Source organism: Sardina pilchardus, chromosome 11, assembly GCF_963854185.1.
Source record: "Sardina pilchardus chromosome 11, fSarPil1.1, whole genome shotgun sequence".
Lineage (NCBI taxonomy): Eukaryota > Metazoa > Chordata > Actinopteri > Clupeiformes > Clupeidae > Sardina > Sardina pilchardus.
In genome coordinates this window covers 13847095-13868914 of record NC_085004.1, presented here as the reverse complement: position 1 = coordinate 13868914, position 21820 = coordinate 13847095, and the positions used below count along the sequence as shown (strand labels likewise).

The 21820-nt window shown below is 46.2% G+C and overlaps 1 protein-coding gene across 1 annotated transcript in view; it reads left to right on the top strand.

The window, feature by feature from the left end:
* The window catches only part of syt7b (synaptotagmin VIIb), a 78688-nt gene extending 61004 nt beyond the window's left edge, over nucleotides 1-17684 (top strand). Inside the window, exons 7-12 of the mRNA XM_062549354.1 lie at nucleotides 11668-11791; nucleotides 14628-14895; nucleotides 15173-15342; nucleotides 15799-15913; nucleotides 16580-16779; nucleotides 17318-17684. Coding sequence (XP_062405338.1) covers nucleotides 11668-11791; nucleotides 14628-14895; nucleotides 15173-15342; nucleotides 15799-15913; nucleotides 16580-16779; nucleotides 17318-17422 — 982 coding nt within the window. The 3' untranslated portion in view covers nucleotides 17423-17684. The remainder of the gene's footprint in view (nucleotides 1-11667; nucleotides 11792-14627; nucleotides 14896-15172; nucleotides 15343-15798; nucleotides 15914-16579; nucleotides 16780-17317) is intronic.
* The last annotated feature ends 4136 nt before the right edge of the window (nucleotides 17685-21820 follow it).

Below are 21820 nucleotides of genomic sequence, written 5' to 3'. Positions count from 1 at the left end.
TGTGTGTGTGTGTGGTGGGGGGGGGGGTGAGTCCTCAGCTTGTCTAGAGGGCTCCTCAGAGAAGTGTTACGTAATTAATCCACAAGCTTGGCTAAAAAGGAAGAACCGGCATACACACAGGAGGATCTCAAGGTTCCGGCTGTCTTGTACGATGCAAAAGAGCATCCCTAATTAAAGAGAGGGAAAACTCAGACCGAAAACACCCACGAGAGCTCGGACTCCGAGAGCCTCACAGCGCTGCGCTCCAGCTCCAGCGAGGTGCCGGTGTCGTGCGGCTGGAGGTCGGCTGCCCCTCGACAGCTCCATTAGCCCGGATCTGGACGGAAGGGAGGTGTCGGCGGGCTCGGTTCCTGCTCGCTTTAATCGCTGACTGCGCTGCCGCTACCGCCGCCGCGACCCGAGGCTCATCCATCACCATCGACTGTCTGGGGCGGGGGGCAGAGGCAGGCGGGCGGCAAAAGGGGGGGGGGGGATCTCATTTGAGGCGCCCCGTACTGGACCGTCAGCACGGTGGGACGCGGGCGCGGTGGCCCCCCACTTCCTGTATGTTTATGGATGCGCTCCTCTGCTTTCCCTCCTCCTTCATTATCCAGCCCACCCTTCCTTCCTCAAACACCCCTCTCCATCACTCAGTCCCCGCCTTGTGGCATTAATCTCTCTCTCTCTCTCTCTCTCTCTCTCTCTCTCTCTCTTCTCTCTTGGCCTTACCCCCACACCCCCAACCCTTCACCACCTCATATTCTTGTCACCTCACCCATCGGCTGTTTATTGCCCGCCCCCAACCCCTCCCTCTGCCATGCTCTGGTTTACCCCCCCCCCCCCCCACGCACACACACACACACACACACACATCCTTTGCGCGGGTGTGTGTGTGGCGGGCGGCAGTGGCGGCGGCGTCTCCTGCGGGGGTGTTGACTGCCTCTCTGATGGGATGATGTCAGTGCTGTGGTGGGCTGTCAGGCTGCATGATTGTCAGCGGGCGCCGGGGTTGGGTTACATCTGCATCAGCCACCGCCGCCCAATATCAGAGCAGGGGAATGAAAACTCCCCACGGCCACCGAGAGAGCACCACGCCACGCACACACACACACACACACACACACTCTCACGCGCGCACACACACACACACTCACTCGCGCAAACGCACACCACACACACTCACACACATGTGACAGTGAGCAGTGGAACTGGCATACCCTGATTTCTCACATCCAAGCAAAAAAAAAAGAAGCACCCTCATAAATTCACACGTTTTGTATTAAATCCAGGACAGAGGGGAGGCATAAGAAGACAGACAGGGAGATTGATGGATGGCGAGATAAAGAAGCACGGAGAGAACAGGGACGAAATGGGGGGGAGATGAAGAGAAAAGGGAAAATAAGTGCTGTGTTCTGCGTACGCACACACAAAAGCGCTGGCAGTCCCCGAGGACAGGTTGTGTCCATTACATCTGATCTGCCACGGGGGAGCACCAGATTGCTCGTAGGGAATCATGGGAGTGTTTTTTATTTCCTCCACCACTCCGTTTATTTTATTTTATTTATTTATTTGTTGCGCACAGCGCAATTCCCACCCACTCACGAGCACGACGCCTTATGAGGAGGCTCATCTCACAAGCACTGTTTGCAGCTGTTGTGGAAATGGATAATATTGTGGCTCGTAAGTGCATTTTCTGCATGACAAACTTCACTCTCTGTTAGCTCTCAAACCCCCTCAGATACAGCAAAGCATCAATTGTATCAACAGCAGATTGTGGTTACAGCATGTTTGCCTTGTATAGGAGCATTGAAGATTACAAATGGCGGATTAAATTGCGTTATGCTGTCATTTCCTTTATGCAAATCGAATTGTATTAGGATCATGAATCACTGGGTCATCGTAAGCAGTAACCATCTTAGTATTGTTGTGATAGGACTGAATCTCCACAGCTTGCCCCGAGACCATAGAAATGCATTTTGAGACTCAAGACTCGTCTCCCAGGCCTCGCCAAAATGTCTACCCTTATCTCAGTCCGTGGAGCAACAGATTTAATTCAATCGCAAGACAGCCGGCAAGTTCGCTCCGCGGCAGAAGGAACAAAAGATAAATAACGCACAGTTAAAAACAGGGCCCTGCTGCGCTGGGAGGCAGCTTCTCTTGTCTAGTGGCTCCTGCAGAGTGGAGGGGAACTAGAGCACGGAGTAGGTTAGACTCAGCGCCGCTCGGACCTGTCTTTATTCCGACTGCTAAAAGGCACGCTGAGAAGCGCCCCGTCTTTGGGGGCTGAGTGATGATGATGATCAAATGAGTGAGGGAGTCCTGCAGACTCAGTTCTCCTGGGACAACAACGGTGCAGCTCCAGAGCCTCAGAGAGATGGGAGGAGGAAGAGGAGCGTGCAGATAGATTGGCCCCTCAGATAGATGGGAGGAAGAGGTCGACTCCGAGGACGGAGGTCAGGTGAAGCATGGGGTCAAAAGTGCAAAGTTCAGATGCCTAGATGGACTATAGTGAGTGAATGTGTGTCTGTGTGTGTGTGCGTGTGTGTGTTTGTATGTATGTTTGTATGTGTGACTGTGTGGGCCTATGTGTATGTGTCGCACAGATCATTTGGTTCATTACTAGCTTCTGATGATGAGTAATGGTGTATGTTCTTGTGATAATGTGTTCCAGATGGTGGGGTTTTTGAATGTACAGTATAGAGGTTTAAGTGCATATTTATGATCACAGCTGTGTGCGTGTGTGTGTGTGTATGTATGCGTGTATGTATGTGTGTGTGTGTGTGTGTGTGTGTGCGCACATGTGTGTGTGTGTGTGTGTGTGTGTGTGTGTGTATGTGAGTCTATCTATGAGTTGTGCACTCCTGTGCTGGAGGTGGCCCATAGGCCAGGCGTCCCCCTTGGGAGCCTCCTCCCTCAGGCTTGGTTAAGCGATAAGGTCTCAGGAGAGCGGCCGCTCCTATGGGCCCGCACGTGCAGACCTTGCTAATCGTTTGCAGCCCTCGGGGTGCAGAGGCCAGATTCTCCTGCCACCGGGCAGGATGCCCTCCGAGACCACGATCACCGCAGGATTGGTTTTAAGCTGAGGAAAGCTAATTAGCTCGGTGACTGTGAATTACTGTTCGGACAGGGAAAAGATGTGGCTCACTGCAGCTTCTTCAGGATTTAGGATGTTAGGCTAGCAGATACTGGATCTGGGAATGCTTAAATGTGTCATATTTACAGTGTCATGTTAGTCATCAATGTTATTTGTTTCACATACAGAGCTAGCATCAAATGTTAAGGTACCAAATTAACCTGAGGTGATGTTGTGTCTGTATAGAACCATCTGAATCGCTGTCAGATCTTTATGAAAATTAGACAAGGTGATTGCTTTTTAATTGAACTGTCATATATTTTATACTGCCAATGTGATTTACAGACACAGAGTGTAAAGTCACAAGTACCCATAATTAAGCGCCCATTGTTAGCCAATGTAAGCCTCATTGAAAGTCAGAAATGTTAGCAGCGTTATACTACTTGATTTATAACAGCTTAATAAGGTAATCCTTTGTCTTTTGTGAAGTTTTCAAAAGAGCACTGCCAAAAGAGATTCTCTCTCCAACCTTAATGGCATATTGAACACTTTGGATTTGCATCTTTTGAAGTCTCAGGATTCTGTTAGTGCTCAGCCTACTGCGTGTTCTTGATTCCTCCCCGTTTCATTTTTGTCAAAGCACGGAAAAAAGTAATTAGCCAGTGTGCTGGATTACAGGACGGTCAGACTGGCTCCATCTCACATAGTCTTTTAATCTCAGACTTAGAAGTTCAGGCTGTTGCTGGAGATCTTAGAGTTTTGCTGTTCCCGACTCCCTGTGGCACCTTCCTCATGAAGAATGAATGCCTCGCACTGGTGTGTGTGTGTGTGTGTGTGTGTGTGTGTGTGTGTGTGTGTGTCTGTGTCTGTGTGTGTGTGTGTGTGTGTGTGTGTGTGTGTGTGTGTGTGTGTGTGTGTGTGTGTGTGTGTGTGTGTGTGTGTGTGTGTGTGTGTGTGTGTGTGTGTGTGTGTGTGTGTGCGCGTTGTGTGTGTGTGTGTGTGTGTTTGTTCCATCCCTCCAGGAACATGCCACCACAATATTGGATTCAACCTCTTATTAGGTGATGCTGTCCATGTGGATTGATTCACTGTGTTATGCCTCAGGGCCACCATGTTTAGTTTTGCCCAGTGTACTGTGACTCAAATCTACATAATTTGTCTTTGCTCTTAGCGAGTCCTTCAGTCAGCACACACAAGCAAGTGGCCCTGGTTGTGTTATTCCTCTTCGGTTGAGGCAGTGAGGTGCGGCTGGGAGAGCAGCAGCTGGTTGGTAGAGGCAGAGAGGCATAAGCTCCATCTGAGGAGCAGAGATGGCCTGAGAGCAGGACAGTGGGGTCAGGCAGAGGGCAGTGTAGCAGGCAGCCAACATGCCCACAGGTGGATCAAGCCCACTCTGACGTCCAGCTCTGGAAGGTGAACAACTGCTGAAGGTCCTGGAGGTCTTGTCCAGACAGGCTTGCTTGTTACACCTCCAAGAACCACATCGGTGGTTGCAAGAGATGATGTTTTATTTCTCACAATATGCTTTTCTCAAGGTTTAGGTCACGTTGCACATAGTCCCCATAAAGCAAGTCCACCTTGCCTTGGAGGTAGATCATTTTTACTATGTGAAAGAGGAGTGATAGCCTATAATGGCTTGCTCCGATCAGAAAGGACTCCATGCCTTGGTTACAGCAACCCTTGGAGGCAGATTGTGTCCTTGCCTTCACTATAAACCCCTAGAGGAAAGTGCTGTCGCCATGGTGACTTGAACTGCAACCATTTCTTTCACAGTACTGTTGGGACGTCATGGTTATGATGTGGGGTCAGGACTAATACAATTTCAGCCTGGTTTCCATCTCGTCCTGGAGCTCCAGGCAGCCTCTGTAGACTGAAATTGTATGGTCAGGCACTGACTGAGAAAGAGAGAGAGAGAGAGTGAGTAAGTGAGAGAGAGGGAGAGAGAGAGCACACTGCCAGCTAAGCTAAGGCGGCAGAAGAGTGAATTTATGTCCATTTGAAGGCCACATACCAGGATGAAAAATGCATGGAGATATCCCCAACCCAACACAGTGAAGAATATTTATATACAACTTGAATTCTGAAAAAGTTGTGAGGCTTTGTAAAATGTGAATAAAAAATGATTTAGAAATCAGGTCAATCATTTAAGTGAGAATAGTTCAAAGACAACATTGCAACTGTTGAAGGAGATACATTTGACTATTTCATCGGAAAAGTTGGGACAGGGGCAACAGAAGGCTGGAAAAGTTGTTTAATGATAATGATAAAGACAACAAAAGGAGGAACATTTCACAACTAATTAGGTGAATTGGAATCATAAATGAGGACAGAAAAGAGCATCCCAGAGATGTGGAGGTATTCATCACTCTGTGTAAACCTGTGTGGGCAAATTATGAAATTATGAATGTTTCTTATCATTAAATTGTTAAATTGATTTTATGGTGTCATCATCTACAATGCATAATGTATTAAAATATTAACATATCATTAACATATTCAGAGATTCCAGAGAAACCTTCAAAACAACGGACAGGGCTGAAAAAGCAGACCTTACTCTATAAAGAAAATCATTGTGGGCTCAGAGAAACTGAGGAAAGGGACTATTCAACTGTTTACAACTTGTTATGGTGCTCAGTTCAAAACCCAGCATCGATGATGGAGTTGAGGTGCATTAGTGCCTGTGGCATGGGCATCTTGCACATCTGGCAAGGCATAATCAATTCTGAATGACGTACACAGGTAACAAAATTATTTAATAACATTGAGGTTTTAGGCAACATATACTGTTGCCTAGACAAAAAAAAGGAATACCTCGAATATTTCAGGATAATAATTCCAAATTCCAATTTTTTGGTGGCTTTTTTAAATACGTTTTTTGTATAAATCTCAGCCCCTGAGTGCTGTCTCTACCTTTCTACGACAGGATAACAATGCCAAAATGAACTCTGCATATATCTAATCAGTAATGCTCCATAGAGGAAAGAGTCCAGGTGCTAAAATGGCCTGTCTGCAGTCCAGACTTGTCTAATTGGGTGCATCATGGAATGAAAAACATGATTGAGAAGTCCCCAGACAGTCGAGCAGTTCAAATCCTACATTGGGCAGGAATAGAACCATATTTCATTCTCAAGGACTTGAGCAACGGGTCTCCTCAGTTCCTCAGTAGGCTACAGTGGTAAAAATGCCCCTGTCCTACCTTTTTGAGACGTGTTGCTGGCATTAAATTCAAAACTAGCGCAGTGCCCGTGCAAACAGTGTTTTCCAAGAAACTTGTTGCCCAATGACGTTGATGCAGGTAGATCATGTTAGATTGGTGTTGATGTAGAATCAGGCCCGTGCAGTTAGTAGAGCTTTTTACTCTCTTTGCAAAGTAAAAAAAGTTTAAGTTGCAGCTAATGGCAATATTAGACACATGACATACCCGTGCGTTTTTGCTGTTGTTGGGAAATTATAGCCTAAAGCTAACCGCATGACCATGGCCATGGCCATGGGGGTCATCCCTATGTTCCCCAGGTCCTATGTTCCCCGGTTTCCGCCAAAAGGGTCCTATGTTCCCCGGTATGTATTGCGACTGGGGAACAAAGGACCCTTTTTGGGAAAAGTGGGGAACATAGGACCCCTTTTAAAATGTACCAAAAAAAGGGTCATATGTTCCCCGGTCCCATACAAAGTGGGGAACATAGGACCCGGGGAACATAGGTACTCCCATGGCCATGCCAGTGCTATGAGCTCGGAAGTGATGTTTGAATGAATGTTATGCCCATAGCCGATGTCCAGATAGAGTCAAGAGCGGCTGTTTTAAATGCAAATTTTAACAGAATGCTACCAACGTGTGTGTTGGCATATTGTTGCAAGATCAGCAACCTGATCAGGCAACAGAAGTGGTAGGCAACCGCGGTTGTTGATGAGTAGCCTATGCAACGTTACGTGACTTTAACAGCCTGCTTACCAACATGGGTGCATGTGTGTTGGACTCAGCATGTTTATCCAACATGAACAATCTTGAAACGGTCCGTTGTTTACTTGAGACATCATAATTTCCATGAATGGCAACACGTGAGTTTCTATGCTGGAGTAAGTGAGAGTGAGGGGGAGTGGCTAGTGCGGAGAGCGGTAGAATTGTGGGATTGCGGTAGAGTTGTATTTTGTTTCATTTAACGATATCTTACGATATAATTTTTTGTCCAGAAACGAGTGTATTTCCCCCCCCAAAAAACAATAACATGTTTTATATAAGTATTAAGTACCATTTGATTCTATTGTCAAAGCCGGAAAATGTTTGATCTTGGTAAACTAAAGTATCTTTGGTATGGGAATGTGGGGTGGGTGGAGGTGGGGTGGTTGGGAGTGGGCTGGGTTGTCTCTATATGGAATCTCTCAGCAGCTCTGGTGCAGACTGGCTCCCTCCCCACATCTTTGATTGGCTGGTGTTTCAGGTAATGTTTCGATGGACACGGATATTATCACAGGCTATGGTTCCCATAGCAGAATTAGCACTCTGACTGGCTGCATGCATGTGCATATCTGTAGGTGCGTATGAGAGTTGATAGTGTAGTTATGCATGAGTAGGAATCAGAGTCCCATGACTGACTCACCAGTAGCTGTGATATATCCTGTAGTCTCTTGATTGTGTGTGTGTGTGTGTGTCTGTCTGTCTGTCTGTCTGCTGGCCCGTGTGACCTCACTGGAAAGCCTCCCTTTCCACACATCCCAGGTGTGCCCTCCATCTCTCAGCCGTTGCCTTGCCAACGAAATGGCCCAGCCTCCTTCGCTGGTGGTGTTTTGGGGGAGGGAGACGGTCAATTTAGTCTGGCCTCCATCGCCCCTTTCTGGCAGCCTCCGCCCACTGCAGGCTAAACTGGCCCCGAACTGACACGATGCTTCGCTGGGTTCGCCCGCCAGCAGAAAACAGTGTGTTAGTTTTGGCAACTCCGACCAGCCCTCAGCCAAACCCAACGGCACGGGAAGTCAGCGTGGACTAGGTGACATATCTCATGCAGCGCGCTGGCATTTGTTCTTATCAGCATGGAGGACGGATACACGCCCGTCTAGCGGACCAGAATCAATTCCATTCTCTCCGTCCGTCTGTCCGTCTCAATCTGGCGGCTGTGCGCCGAAGTCTAAGTGGGGCTGAGTCACATTGGGACAGGTTTCTGATTGGTGTGTGGGTGCAGCACAGTCTGTCATTAACCCAGACCGAGACCTCGGCGAGCTTTTTTCATCTGGCGAAATTCGATGCTGGACAAACGTGAAAATGGCTTCTGTACTGCAACACTGGCAGACCTGTCCTCCCATCACCACCCCAGGGTGATGCCCCCCCCCTCCCACCCCCCCCACACACACACTATGGGGTAATACCCCCCACCCCCTACTAACACAGCAACAACACATTGTATTTATATAGAGCTTTTCAAGACACCTGCTTCACAGTGAAGGGGGAACCTCACTAATCACCACCAGCATGTAGCATCCACCCACCCACCACCAATACAGGGTAATGCCCCCCCTGAGTGAGTCCCTGACTGAATGTGGAGGAGAGGAGGGGTTGGGTGGTGGGATTGTTTAGAAACAGTAGTCACCTGACTACGTTCACCCTCCTGAAACAGACAGGAAAAAGAAGGTGGTCAAGGCTGGCTAGAGTGCACTGGGATGAGCTTTGGGTGTCAAAGACAGCCCAGTCTTTGCGGACCAAAGAGTCGAGACATTAAGGCTCCACTCCGGTGCTGCCTGATGTAATATATAGCTAATAGCGAAACGTGTCATATTACGTGTTCTAAAAGGAGCTGTCCACCTGCTTTGCCAGCATTTACCTATACATTTACCTATATATTTAACCATCTCTTTGTAGTACTCCATACATTTAACCTATACATTTAACCATCTCTTTGTAGAACTCTATACATTTAACCTATACATTTAACCATCTCTTTGTAGTACTGTACATTTAACCATCTCTTTGTGGTACTCTATATATTTAACCATCTCTTTGTAGTACTCTTAACCTATACATTTATCCATCTCTTTGTAGTACTCTACATTTAACCATCTCTTTGTAGTACTCTATATATTAACCTATACATTTAACCATCTCTTTATAGTACTGTATAGATTTTACTCTGTGCCTCAGCCCGCGCTTGAGAGCCCTCGGCATTCTAGCTCATAATATCACCTCCCTTATTAGCTTTCTCTTATTACTATGCTGTTGCTTTTCTTGTTGTTTTCCTACTAGGCTATTTGATAAGTTTCTTAATATGATTAATCACTGCTCCACTGTTCCAAATTATGCTTTTTTGTTCCTCACATAATTACAGAACCTAGCGACCAGTGTTGCATCATCCCTTTCACACCAAATCTGAGAAGGGATATCTGTGGTCTTGTTAAAACACTGAGAAGCTGAATCCTATCTGGTTTAACCACAGTAACTCTTCCCTGCCTGCTGCTGCACGGTTCAAAGAAGGGATACCGTATCCCAAATCCCCCGGGGAATGTTGTAATCATGTTTTTAATTGAGATTATGTAATTTTCTCCCATGTTATAAAAGAGAATTAAGTTTACTTTAGATTTTGTGCTGGTAGTCTTTCCACTGTGCCCAAGGAATATTTAGTTGTGGTAATGTACATTTCATTGGACTTAGCTTGCTTTGCGAAAAGGTCAGAGCCTGCATCCCCAGCAGTCATTGAAACTTGCTTGGCGCTGCCATCTTCAGTAAGCGAATAGGTCTAGATTAGCATACATGCATAACCACAGGACACATGCGCGCATGTAGATGAAATAGTTCCTTTGTTGCCTTTTTTCATTGTTAAACTCTTTGATTCTTTATATGTATGCTGTTGCCTCCTGTCTTTTCCAAGAGCATATCTTTTCACAATCCATGCCGTCTTCCTCCTCCTCCTCCTCCTCCTCCTCCTCTTCCTCCTCCTCCTCCTCTCTTTCTCTCCTATTTCTTTTTCTTCTCATTCTCGCCACCACTCTGCAGATATTCTCTTCCTTCTCCCTCAGTCACCTTCACATTCCTCTTCATGTGTGTGTGTGTGTGAGAGAGTGTGTGTGTGTGTGTGTGTGCGTGTGTGTGTGCGTGTGTGTGTGTGTGTGTGTGTGTGTGTGTGTGTGTCTTCAGTTGGTATGTTCTTTCGGTCATGTTAACTGTTTCTTTTCTTCTTCTTGGTTTATTCAGACTGAAGTATCATTTGTTCTGTTGGTGGTGTTTCCAGGTGTTTTTCTGTTCCTTTTCCTAGCCCCCCCCCCCTTTTTTTTCTTTCTTTTTACAGCAGTGAATGAATTGTGTTGACGTGCACCTCGCTCTCAATCTCTAAGTTCATTCTGTTAATCCTCCGACTCCTAACTGACAAATCTCTCTGTCGGTCTTATTCCCCTTGTCACAGATAAATCTTCTAATCCGCCGCCCACTCTCTCCGTTCATTCTTTTCGCAGCACCTTCCCGTGATCAGTCTTTTCTCCTCCCGCGTAATGTTTCATAACTCATCCTCCTCACTCGTTTCTCATTCTGCCTCGCGCGTCGCCCTCTCTCATTAGTGTTATTTTTCCGAGTGCCTGGTGTCATTTCTCTGTCCCCCCCCCCTCTTATTTGTGCTATTTGTCCCATTCGCGCACGCTTGCCACATTATATAGGTATCTTTTTCTCCTTTTCTCTTTGTCTTCTTGTTTCATTTTCTCTCAATTTCTCTTTCTCTCTCTCTCTCTCTCTCTCTCTCTGGCTCCCTCTGTCTTGGTCATTATCTTTATGATATTGTGCAGGGATGCATTTGCAATTCATCTCAATGTTCTGTGTTCTACTTCAGAAACTTGAGTATACATGGAGGCAATACATCCTTTTGACTTTCATGTAGCCTTCAATAAGTTTTTCTTTCAGGGTAGTTGTTGTAGACCAGAATACCATGGTTGCATCAGCCTCTGAGCCTCCATACTGTGACATAGAGATGATATAATGCCCAGCTCTCTCTCTCTCTGTCCTGATGCCTAATGTGTATGAGAGCAGAATAACCGTTTGTGTTATGTTGTGCATTCATTTTAAATGAGTCTGAGCAGCACACCCAAAACACTATTTGTCTATGCTTTTTAGGTCATAGAGATCTGATTTCTTTAGAGATCCTTTCACACAGTGCATTTCAACTTGTGAATATATTTTTCTAAATCAGCCATTGACCTCTTCTTCTTCTATGTGCACTTTTCTGCGCTATGGTTGTTATGACTACCACCTAACACTGAATGAATCGGTACAACCTCATGTAAGAAACAGCAGTTTGTTCCACTGACTGACATTCATTTTGTATCATTTTGTATCATTTCCCATCACTCTCTTTTATAATGTCAGATTTAACAGCACATATCTATGACCTGACTTCCTACATGAGAAATGTCACCATTGTAATTTCAGTAAGGCAGTGTCAGTGTAAAACAAGTGTCAGTTCACCTTTCCTGCATGGATCAGCCTAGGTAGGTCCACCTGACTAGGGGAGACTGTCAGCTCTATGTATCCAAAGATCTGGTAATATCAATGCAAATCTGTGGAGATCCTCTATTCCTGGAACAGAGGCGAGATTCTTCCGCCCTCCCTTTCTCCTCACCATCCAATGACACACTTATCTCACCCACAGGGGCGCAAACAACAAGCCAGGAAGCAGCCCCAGGGGTCAGACTCCAGATGATGCCGGCCGCCGTCAGGACCCCAACTCCTCCGTGTCAGACCTGGCTAACTCACTGACTAGTGATATGCTAAATGTGCGCACGCAAGTACGAAAACCTTTTTTTCTCTCTCTCTGTCAGCTTCACACTCACGCCGTCTCCATCTCTGTCATTTTTTTTGAATAACAATGTCAAAGAGGAGTTATCCGAAGAGTATTTCATAATTATGATTCTTTTGCCAGTGCAATGACAGAATCACAATCTATAACCCTAGGGAGTGTCATCGAAAATTAATCTCACAAAGAAACACCCCACCCCCAGAGTCTCATTAAATTCTCTGAATCAGCCATTATTTTCATTTGTTAATTTGCTCTCCCTGTCAGCACTGGCAGCATGGCATGCATTTAGCATCCTCCGACCACACCATAGCCTGTCAAACGGGAGCGCCGCCCGCGTCAAAGTGAAAGCGCTTCATTTAAAGGGAGCCTGATAATTACAATTGGAGCACAAAGCTGCAAGAGAACGGGGTGGTCTGGGCCGGGCCCAGCCTGTGTGTTATTATGTGGGTGGAAAACCCTTTTTAAAGAGACTCTGATGATGGTTAATGATGGTGCTTTCGAGCAGCCTGTGCCAAAGGGACTTGCAGTAGGGGGGCTGCCACTTAACTTTTTGCCTCACCAAAGGAGAGGTAGAGCAGGTTATGGCAGTCTCAACCTCACTGACAGCGGTTTGATCCTGCTCTTCAGTGGATCTTCGATTGATTTGGATTTTAATTGGTCCCGCCACACTGCTTCTTGTATACTTAATGATGTTGTGCTGGTTGCACTGATTGCTATTGCATATCAGCTGAGAGCTGTGATAATAATGTTCCAGTTGCGTCGCCGTCTCAGCCGTAGAGTCTTCTCTCCTATATTACTGCATGTTGCATGGCTTCCTCCTCCAGTTCAAAAGCCTTCAGCAGTCATCGACTAAACTGACTGTAGCACATTGCAGGGGTCTTACGAACTGAATAGGACACCAAGTCATAACATTTGCGCGGCAATTCGTTCGCATTCCTCCAGCGTGCTCCGTGAGCGCAGGGGCAGGGTGTTGCTCGTGGGAGGCGACGACACGCACACGACCGTGAGCCACCTCGGATTTGCTTCCCCATTTTCTGAAGCGTTTGAAAGGAGCAGCACTGGCCACATAGCAGAGACCTGAAGGCAACATTGACAAAAGTGTAACGAGATTACCAGCAACCCTCCATACAGCTAATACTGGCTGAACCGATATCTGCACTGAGTAATGGGGCCCTCTGGCAAGTCCAAAGTGGAAGAAAAGTGTAGGTTGTAAAATGAAACCAGTTTCTGCATCCTGTGATTCAGTGCCATTCTCCAGACTTTTGAAAAGGGAAAGGTGCACAAAGCAGCCGTGTCAAGGGTCCAGGTGAGACCAGGAAGCGCTATGCCTGTCCACCCACAGTGCTGTATTTTTGGGCTGCACTGGCCGCAGGAGCCCCAACACAGCGGCAGTGTGTAGAGCTCAGTGCTCACACAGTCGTCCAGAAGGTAATTTGCTGACTTTGTGACAGAGCAGAACACACGCTGATTGTGTTGATTACGGCCCTGTAATAGGGATTAATGCTCACTGGACGGGCGCGAGCAGCCAAGCTCTTCAGATGGAGGTGGGACAAATGTCCTCCATCTTAATGACTTATGTTTGTGAGCCACTCTCAGCAAAACACAAATAGATCTCATTTAATTCTGAAGCCTTGATTTGTCATTTTGAGATAAATATGTTTTATTCCCGGGGGCGTAGATTCTACATGCGACATTTAATCATCTAATATATATACATGTATATCACTATATGAAATATATGAGATAACCATAAAGTTTCATGATGCTAATATGTATGGAAATCTGTCATCTTTAGATAATCCTGTCTTTATAATAGCCCATTGCATTCCATATTCAGATCAGTCTATGCATCAGTACGTAGTCACTCTGTTATGAGTGGACTCCTGAGAATTGAAAATATTTTGAGCAGTCCATTATAATTCAGAGAAGGGTTCACCACACGAAAACATCAGAGGAAGGTCTACTTTTTACACTCCCACCGCCTTTTATTTGGACTGCAACTAAATTACTCATAAATCCACAGCACAGAAAAAGGCCTCCTGGTCCCCGTCGGTTTCAGCAGCGCAGCAGTGTTGCCTTTGTGTTAGGTAATCAATGGCCAAATGCACTTATGAACTGCATGAAAGTGCACACTCGCAGCCTTTTGTAGACTTGTACTGGCTTCTGCCTGCACATCGTGTATTTACTCCTGTGTCCTTTGGTCCCGTAAACATATCAGCTTCAGAATCTGCCATCTATAACAAATAAACTGCTGTGTGTGGTGTACTTACTCACAGTGGGCAAGAGGTAAGAAATACAATGTGGTCAAAAGTGCATATAATTGCAGGTTTGATCAGAGAAATGGGGATGTCAGTGAGTGGCAGTTGGCATCTTGAGTGACACCTGAAGAGCGGGGGTGGTCTTGTTTCTGGAGTGTGAAATGACAGGAAGGTCAAGCAGGTAGAAGGCTGACATGAACCTCTGGCGAGGAGCAAAAATGGGCTTGTAAAACATTTAGTTTCAGATTCTCACTGTCTTTGTATTACTTCTTAGTCGCATATCAGCAGGAGCTAAATGGTTGATGAAAAAAAAAAACTATGAACACATGGATATGTTGTTATATTTCCGGAGTTTATTTAATCAAGACTTTTAATATTTGCTTAATCAAATTGCGCACAGCATAGCAGGTTTACGTATATGTATAGCCTATATGTATAAGTATATTTGTGTGTGTCTTCAATCCCCATATCATTTTCATATTTACTCTGCTCCACCGTCATGATCAATGTTTTTGCAGTGAAACAGCAGCCTTTTTCTCCGTCTTCTGTTCCCAGCTGTCCCCCGGCTCAGAGGAGGATGACCATGAGGGTCCCATAGTCGAGAAGCTCGGGCGCATCCAGTTCAGTTTGGGCTACAATTTCCAGGATTCCACTCTCACAGTCAAGATACTGAAGGGCCAGGACCTACCTGCCAAGGATTTTTCCGGAACCTCCGACCCCTTCGTCAAAATATACCTGCTGCCTGACAAGAAGCACAAGCTGGAGACCAAGGTCAAAAGGAAGAACCTCAATCCGCACTGGAACGAGACATTCCTCTTCGAAGGTCAGATGAACCATTAAGAACCTTTAGACTCCTGCTGTCAAGTTTACTTGTCTTTCCTCTTCCGTTAGATGACGCCACCTGTCAGTGTCTGTGATATATTTTCATTCTATACAGCAAAGATAGGCCTATAAATATTAAGTCTATAAATATGGATGTCATATGAGGTAAATATGTTAATGTCAGAGGAGTCCCAAGAAGCTCTACAAAGGAAGTGTGCTCAGATGTTGCCATCTTTGCTCTCCTTGGCTCTCACCTTGCGTTATCTTTGTCTTCCCAGGATTCCCTTTTGACAAGGTAGTCCAGCGCACATTGTACCTGCAGGTCCTAGATTACGACCGCTTCAGCAGAAACGACCCCATCGGCGAGGTGTCCATTCCCCTCAACAAAGTGGAGCTGGCGCACATGCAGACCTTCTGGAAGGAGCTGAAACCGTGCAGTGATGGCAGCGTGAGTGGCACACACACACAGAGAACAAGAGAGAAAGAGAGAGACAGGGGGGGAGAGAGAGAGAGGACAGGGAAGAAGAGAGAGAGGGAGGACAGGGAAGATGCAGAAACAGGGAAAGAAGTCGAGCGACAATCAGAATAATAAAAACTGAGAGGGGAGAGCGGAGGGATGGAAAAAGTGGGTCAGAAACAGGACCGACAGAAGGGAGCAGCTCAGGCAGGAACAGAGACGGTAAGTGAGGAGAATAGACGGGTGGATGGTGTGATGGGCATGAGACAGGCATACAGGAGAGGGAGGGCCCCAAAGGACAGATGAGGACAAAACTGAGCCTGGGCATGCAATGGGGGGGGGTGAGAGAGGACATTGACAGGAGTCTGGGAGTAAATCGGTCTCGAGTAGTGACGGTCGGGCTGTCAGCTCTTGTCCCCGTTAACTGTGTCCGCTTCTGCTCTCCAGGGGAGTCGAGGGGACCTGCTGGTGTCGCTCTGCTACAACCCCACTGCCAACACAATCACTGTGAGCATCATTAAGGCCCGCAACCTCAAAGCCATGGACATCGGAGGAACCTCCGGTAGGGATCTAACCCCTCTTATTAAAGGACCGCTGGTGGTATGCTAGTGGGTAGGGATCTAACCTCTCCATTACAGGACCGCTGGTGGTAATGGGGAGGGATTGGCTGGGCCATTAAATGACCATTGGTGACACTGTGAGTGTACAAACTGATGTGCACTACTGATGTAGTAATTCCAAGCTAAGGTCCCCGCTCTGCACTGTACTGTAGCTTGAATGTTATTCTCTTATTGTAAGTCGCTTTGGATGATAGCATCTGCTAAATGAATACATCAAGGGCTGAGAACCAAAGGGGCGTAAGTGACCATTTCACCAATTTTACAGGAGAGCCAAAACAAATCTAACTGCTTCTATATGTTCACAGTTAAAGACCTTTGGTTTTTGTTCAATAACTATATATTTATAAATATTTTACTTCTATAATTTTGTCATCAAGAGCTTTCAGGTGATATATATAACTCAGTTTTGACCAAAATGTCACTTACGCCCCTTTGGTTCTCAGCCCTCGACATGTACTGTAAATGTGAACTGAGATTTGATATTGTTCTGGGTGGGTGCGACCAAAGCAGTCGTTAGCTCTTGCGATGGGATTTAGCTCCGTCCACCACAGTAGTCCTAACTGGCCTCGCGCAGTGTCTGAACGCTCTTCCTGCACATCGCTATGCAGATCCGTATGTGAAGGTGTGGCTGATGCACAAAGACAAGCGGGTGGAGAAGAAGAAGACGGTGGTGATGAAGCGCTGCTTGAACCCCGTCTTCAACGAGTCCTTCCCCTTCGACGTCCCCGCCCACGTCCTGAGAGAGACCACCATCATCATCACCGTCATGGATAAAGACAAGTTCAGTCGCAACGATGTCATTGGCAAGGTACTGAAGATTTTCTCTCTCCGCACACACACATACACACAAACACACGCACACACACACACGCACACACACACACACACACACACACATATACACACACACACACACACACACACACACACACACACACACACACACACACACACACACACATATACACACACACACACACACACACACGCATGCACACAAACAGCAATTCAAATGTGTTGTATCAGGTATGACCACAAATATTGTGAACACAAGTGTTTAGTTTTGGGCTTAGCTGTGCTCCAAATCACAGCTGAGATTGAGGCTGAGGTTACAATGCAGAAGTGGAGAGCCTTGTGGGGCTTAGAGCATCGTTTGCCCCCGGCAAGAACGAGGCGAGCGCGGTGTGCAAAAGCCTTTTCCATTCCTTCTTTAAGCCGAGAGGATTAATCACTTTTTTCTCGCCACAGTGTGCATGATGAAAGAAAGGTTTTGCAAAATGTCTCTATCTGTCTCTCAGTTTTTCTCTCTGTCCCTCTCTCCTCTCCTTCTCTTCTCTGCCTGCCAGATCTATCTCTCCTGGAAGAGTGGCCCGGCGGAGGTGAAGCACTGGAAGGACATGATGGGTCACCCTCGTACGACAGTGGCCCAGTGGCACCCTCTGAAGGCCTGAGGCCCCCCCACTCCCATACACCTGCCAAAACCCTGCCCGCAACTGCCCCCCCCTCCCCCCAAAACAAATGAAGAAAGTCATGTCTCCTCTCCTTTGTGCCCTGAACCCAGTCAATATGCACAAGGCTCTCGCTGCCAAACGGGTACAAATAGCCATTCACACAACCCTTTCTCACCTTATCTCATTTTCTCTCTCTCTCTCTTTCTCTCTCTTTCTCCCTTTTCTCTGTCAGCTACTCTCCTCTTGAACTTCAGTACATTCCCCTGACCCACCAGGGAGGTCAACAGTCTTCTCTTCCTCCTCTGCCCTGCCCCCCCCCCCTCCCTCTCCCCTTCTGTCCTCAACTCTGGGTTCTCCCTGAAGGTGTCTGCCCAGCACCAAGGCCCAGCGCTGGGCCGCCTGTGGCAGGAGGACAGCTCCATCAGAGCCTCACTGCCCGAAGAGAGAACACCGCCTCCCCAGCAGGCACACCGTGTTTTTAGAGATCAAATATTCATTCCAAAGTTTCGAACCGTGCCCATGTGAAGCCTCAGATTTTCTTCTCCTCGGCTCTCCTCTCATCGCCTCCCTTCTGCTCTCCTCTCCTCTCCTCTCCTTTGGGTGTGAAATTAATATTTGAACGCAGAATATATGGGCCACAACTAACAGTTGTTTGTGCTGAACCTGAAACAAGGCTCTGCTTCAGGAAGGCCCCCACGTGGAAACGGACTGAGCCTGGGATTCAACACGCTGCAAGTGTTTTTTCACCCGTCCACAGTGAAGGCTATAAATCTCCCTCTGTTCCAAAATAGTGGACCTTTTTTTGCTGGTCATCTTCTTTTTGTTAGCTGTCAAACTTGTGCCTCCTTTCATCAACATGCCCTAAAAAAAACTAAAACATTGAATGATCAGGATGGATCAGGAGAGGTGTGCAATATCCTAGAGAAAGGAGGAAAAGATGTGGCCATGTATGCCAACCTCCATCCCCCACTCCCTTGGCACAAGTGTAGTAACACCGCACCCCCACCCCAACCCCACCCTTGGCTGGAAGCCTGTGTCATCTGTGTGTTCCGTGGGTGCTGTGCTGTGTTCAAAACAAATTCTTGTTGAAGAAAAAAAAAAAAAAAAAAAACCCTTAACCAACTGGACTAGGTCAAGGGAGAATTAGAGTAATAAGAACATTCCATTTTGAAAAAAGAAAAGAAAAAAAAAACATTGTGTCTAAAAATGGACCATGTCAGTGTCAACTGAGGTGAAAATTTGTGGTGGATGTTGTTTTGCGTTTTCTTCTGAAACAAAACGAAAACTAAAGAGACCAATCAAAGACGTTCTTCCAGAGAAAAAAAAAGGAAATAGCAGCAAAAAGACAGCTTTTTGAGCCTTATTGCGTGAGAGAGTGAGCGAATGCATCATGAGAAAACCAGTGACTGTGAGCAAGTGTGTGTGTTTGTTGAGTGTTTGCTAATAGACAGGCTGACAATTAAATAATATCTGGTACCAATAATAATGACGCTATACCTATAAATATGGAAATATTAACGGCCATTAAAATCATAATAATTTGAGAGAGCCACTAACAGGCGACAGCACAAAGAGATAGAGAGAGACAGAGAGTTATGGAAGTGGTAACTCCTCCATGCACGTTTGTGCGCTTTTAAAGAGGAACTATGCAGGTTTTCTTTGCTGTTTTCTCGTTTTACGCTTGCAGGTTTCTCTGTAGAGCTTCCCCTACAGCTTTAGCGTGTATATTTTACAACACTAATCAGTCGGTCAGTCTGCCTTTTCATGAGAATGATCGCGAGGCTGTGAGACTTTCTGTTTGTCAGTGCACTGGCCTGGTGGCACAAACTTGCAAGCGTGGTTTTTCCACTCACATGCGCTAGGGGGAAGCGAGACACCCATCGTTCAACCCGGAATAAGTCAAATAACCTTTCCAGTGTCTCCGAAGCTGATCAGTCAAGGTAAATTGAGCTAAAAAAAAACTTGCATAGTTCACCTTTAAGACGTCATTGACACACAGTCACAATTGTTAGGAGGCACACAACACCCGCGCATGCTGGCCTGATGACACAGTACTCATCACGCTCCGCGTGCGCGGGACACAGACGCTGGACTACGCCAGGCCTCTTAAGATATGCATGTGTGAGAGAGGTTTCTCCAGATGTCCGTCTGTCCTGTTGTTAAGTCCACTAACCTAGTGAAAGTAGGGCCCAACTCAGCTAGGATTAACCATCTCCCCCAGCAGTCTCCATGTAAGTGGCTTTCTTTTGATTGCATCATGAATTTAACCAGTATGCAATGACACTGCCAATGCTTAGCTGACCTCTGCCAGAACTCTTTCAAAGAGTCCCTTATTAAGGAGCCAAAGGAGTACTTTATGTCTGTCAATAATAATTTATCTATCAAAATCTAGAGCAGATTAGGATTATGGAAAGCCACAAGGGTAAAAAAATGGACCGTATGTGTAGTGTAATTCTGATCATAGTGTCATTCTGATCATAGTGTCATCTGTCTGTGGTACATGTCTATTTCGTCTTCTAGCTTGAGTGTGTTCATGTGTGTGAGTGTGTATGAGTGTATGCAGGAATGTTGTAGCCAACAAGTCTATTGTCGTCTCTGTAACTGTTAACTCATAGGTCTGTGTGTTTTAAACAAGTCGTGTCTTAGAAAAGCGAACAGGTGAGCTGCCTGACAGATATAATGCGTATTAGTTGGGTGCCTTCCTCCGCACAGCATATCCAATTCAGTGTTAGAAAAAAAATAAAAAATACACGATCACTCATGTATGCTATGCTCACATGCAGTCAAATTAGATCTAGGTCACTGTAAAAGGTTAATGGAAGCTGATCTTCTACCCTGCTCATGATTACCTTGCAAAATCCGCCCTGGTAACTTCCAGCTATCTCCTGCCTCCATCTTAGTGCAGTGGCCCACACAGCAATCATGTGTGGGTACGAAATGGGCACATTTTTTGTTGCGCTGCGCAATGTGGATCCAAAAAAAAACAACGTATAAGCTGCCATATATATATATACTGAGGTAAATGCCGTTGGCCCCAACACCCCCAGCTCCGGCTCTGTCTCTCTCTGCATCCGTGTGGCTTCTCCGCTGACTATAACTGGACAGACTCCAGTGTGTCATCGAGCAAAAGACACTTTCTAGCTAACGATGATGTTGATGATAATGATGATCATGCTCGAAGGACCATTAGTGTGTTAACAATAACAATGGATTTTTCATGGTAAATCTTTCTGGAACTAATGGTCTGTGTGTGTAAGTCGGTGTATAAAGTCTGTGTACATTTCGGTGTGTATGTGTAAGTTTGTGTGGGAGTGTGTGTGTGTGTGTGTGTGTGTGTATGGAAGTGATGGCGTGTGCTTGTTTGTCAGCTTCTTTGTCTTATTGAAAAGGAGAAGTTTGGGTTTTCCTTTTTATGTACTTTATCTTGTATAAAGTGTTTTTTTGGGGAAGACAATATTTGTTGTACAATTCTTTTGTATCTGTTGCTGTTAAACGGTGATGACTACAGGGATGTCAGAACATGTCTCAATTTAAAAGACACTGATTACCTGTTGTACTTTTTTATTTGGACTTGAGGGAAGAGAAAGAAGAGTTTAGGGCAAGGAGATAAATGGAGGGAAAAAACAGATAATCTCTTCATCATTGCAGCACTCAACCATGGACATGCAGACACCCACACACAAATGATCATAGAGACAAATATACACACACACATATGCACACACATACACACAGACATACACACATAATAGGTGTTCTCGTCCCTGAGAGTACTTTTTTCTTGGCCCGCTATTATGGGAAAAGCGCAGGGATGATAGGACCACAAACCCTGACAGCTTTTTTTATGATGTCCCCATAGCCAATTCATCAGCCAACAGTTTATCATGACATCCTGATATGGCGGACAAATCGATTGGTCTTTCCTCACCTCTGGGAAGTGATCTTTGCCAAGAGAGTCAATACCAGCCACCAATCTGTTTCAGTGATGGTGTCATATGCACTCACAAAAGGCGTAGCCTTCCCAATGAGATACATCAGTGGCACCCCCACACTAAATTACTTGTTTCAGTGTCGCAGGAAGCATCGCATCCTTGCTGAAATGTGTAACACCTGAATGAGTCATACAATATGCATTGACCTGGTGTCTATTGAGATGTTCCATGAGACACTTCTAGCCGTCGTGACCTCATCACGAGAGAGTGGCGCAGTGATTAGCTCACGTCTGCCGCTCCTGAGCTCTCACAGTCAGACACCTGGCTGGCAACCCACCCAGCGAGCGTCTCCGAGCGCCACGCCCTGGCAGAGGCTCTCACTCACTAGAGATTTTGATCCTGATCTGATGCCGATACTCCCACTAAGTGTTAGCCGCAACAAAGGGACAGAGACACAGACACCAGA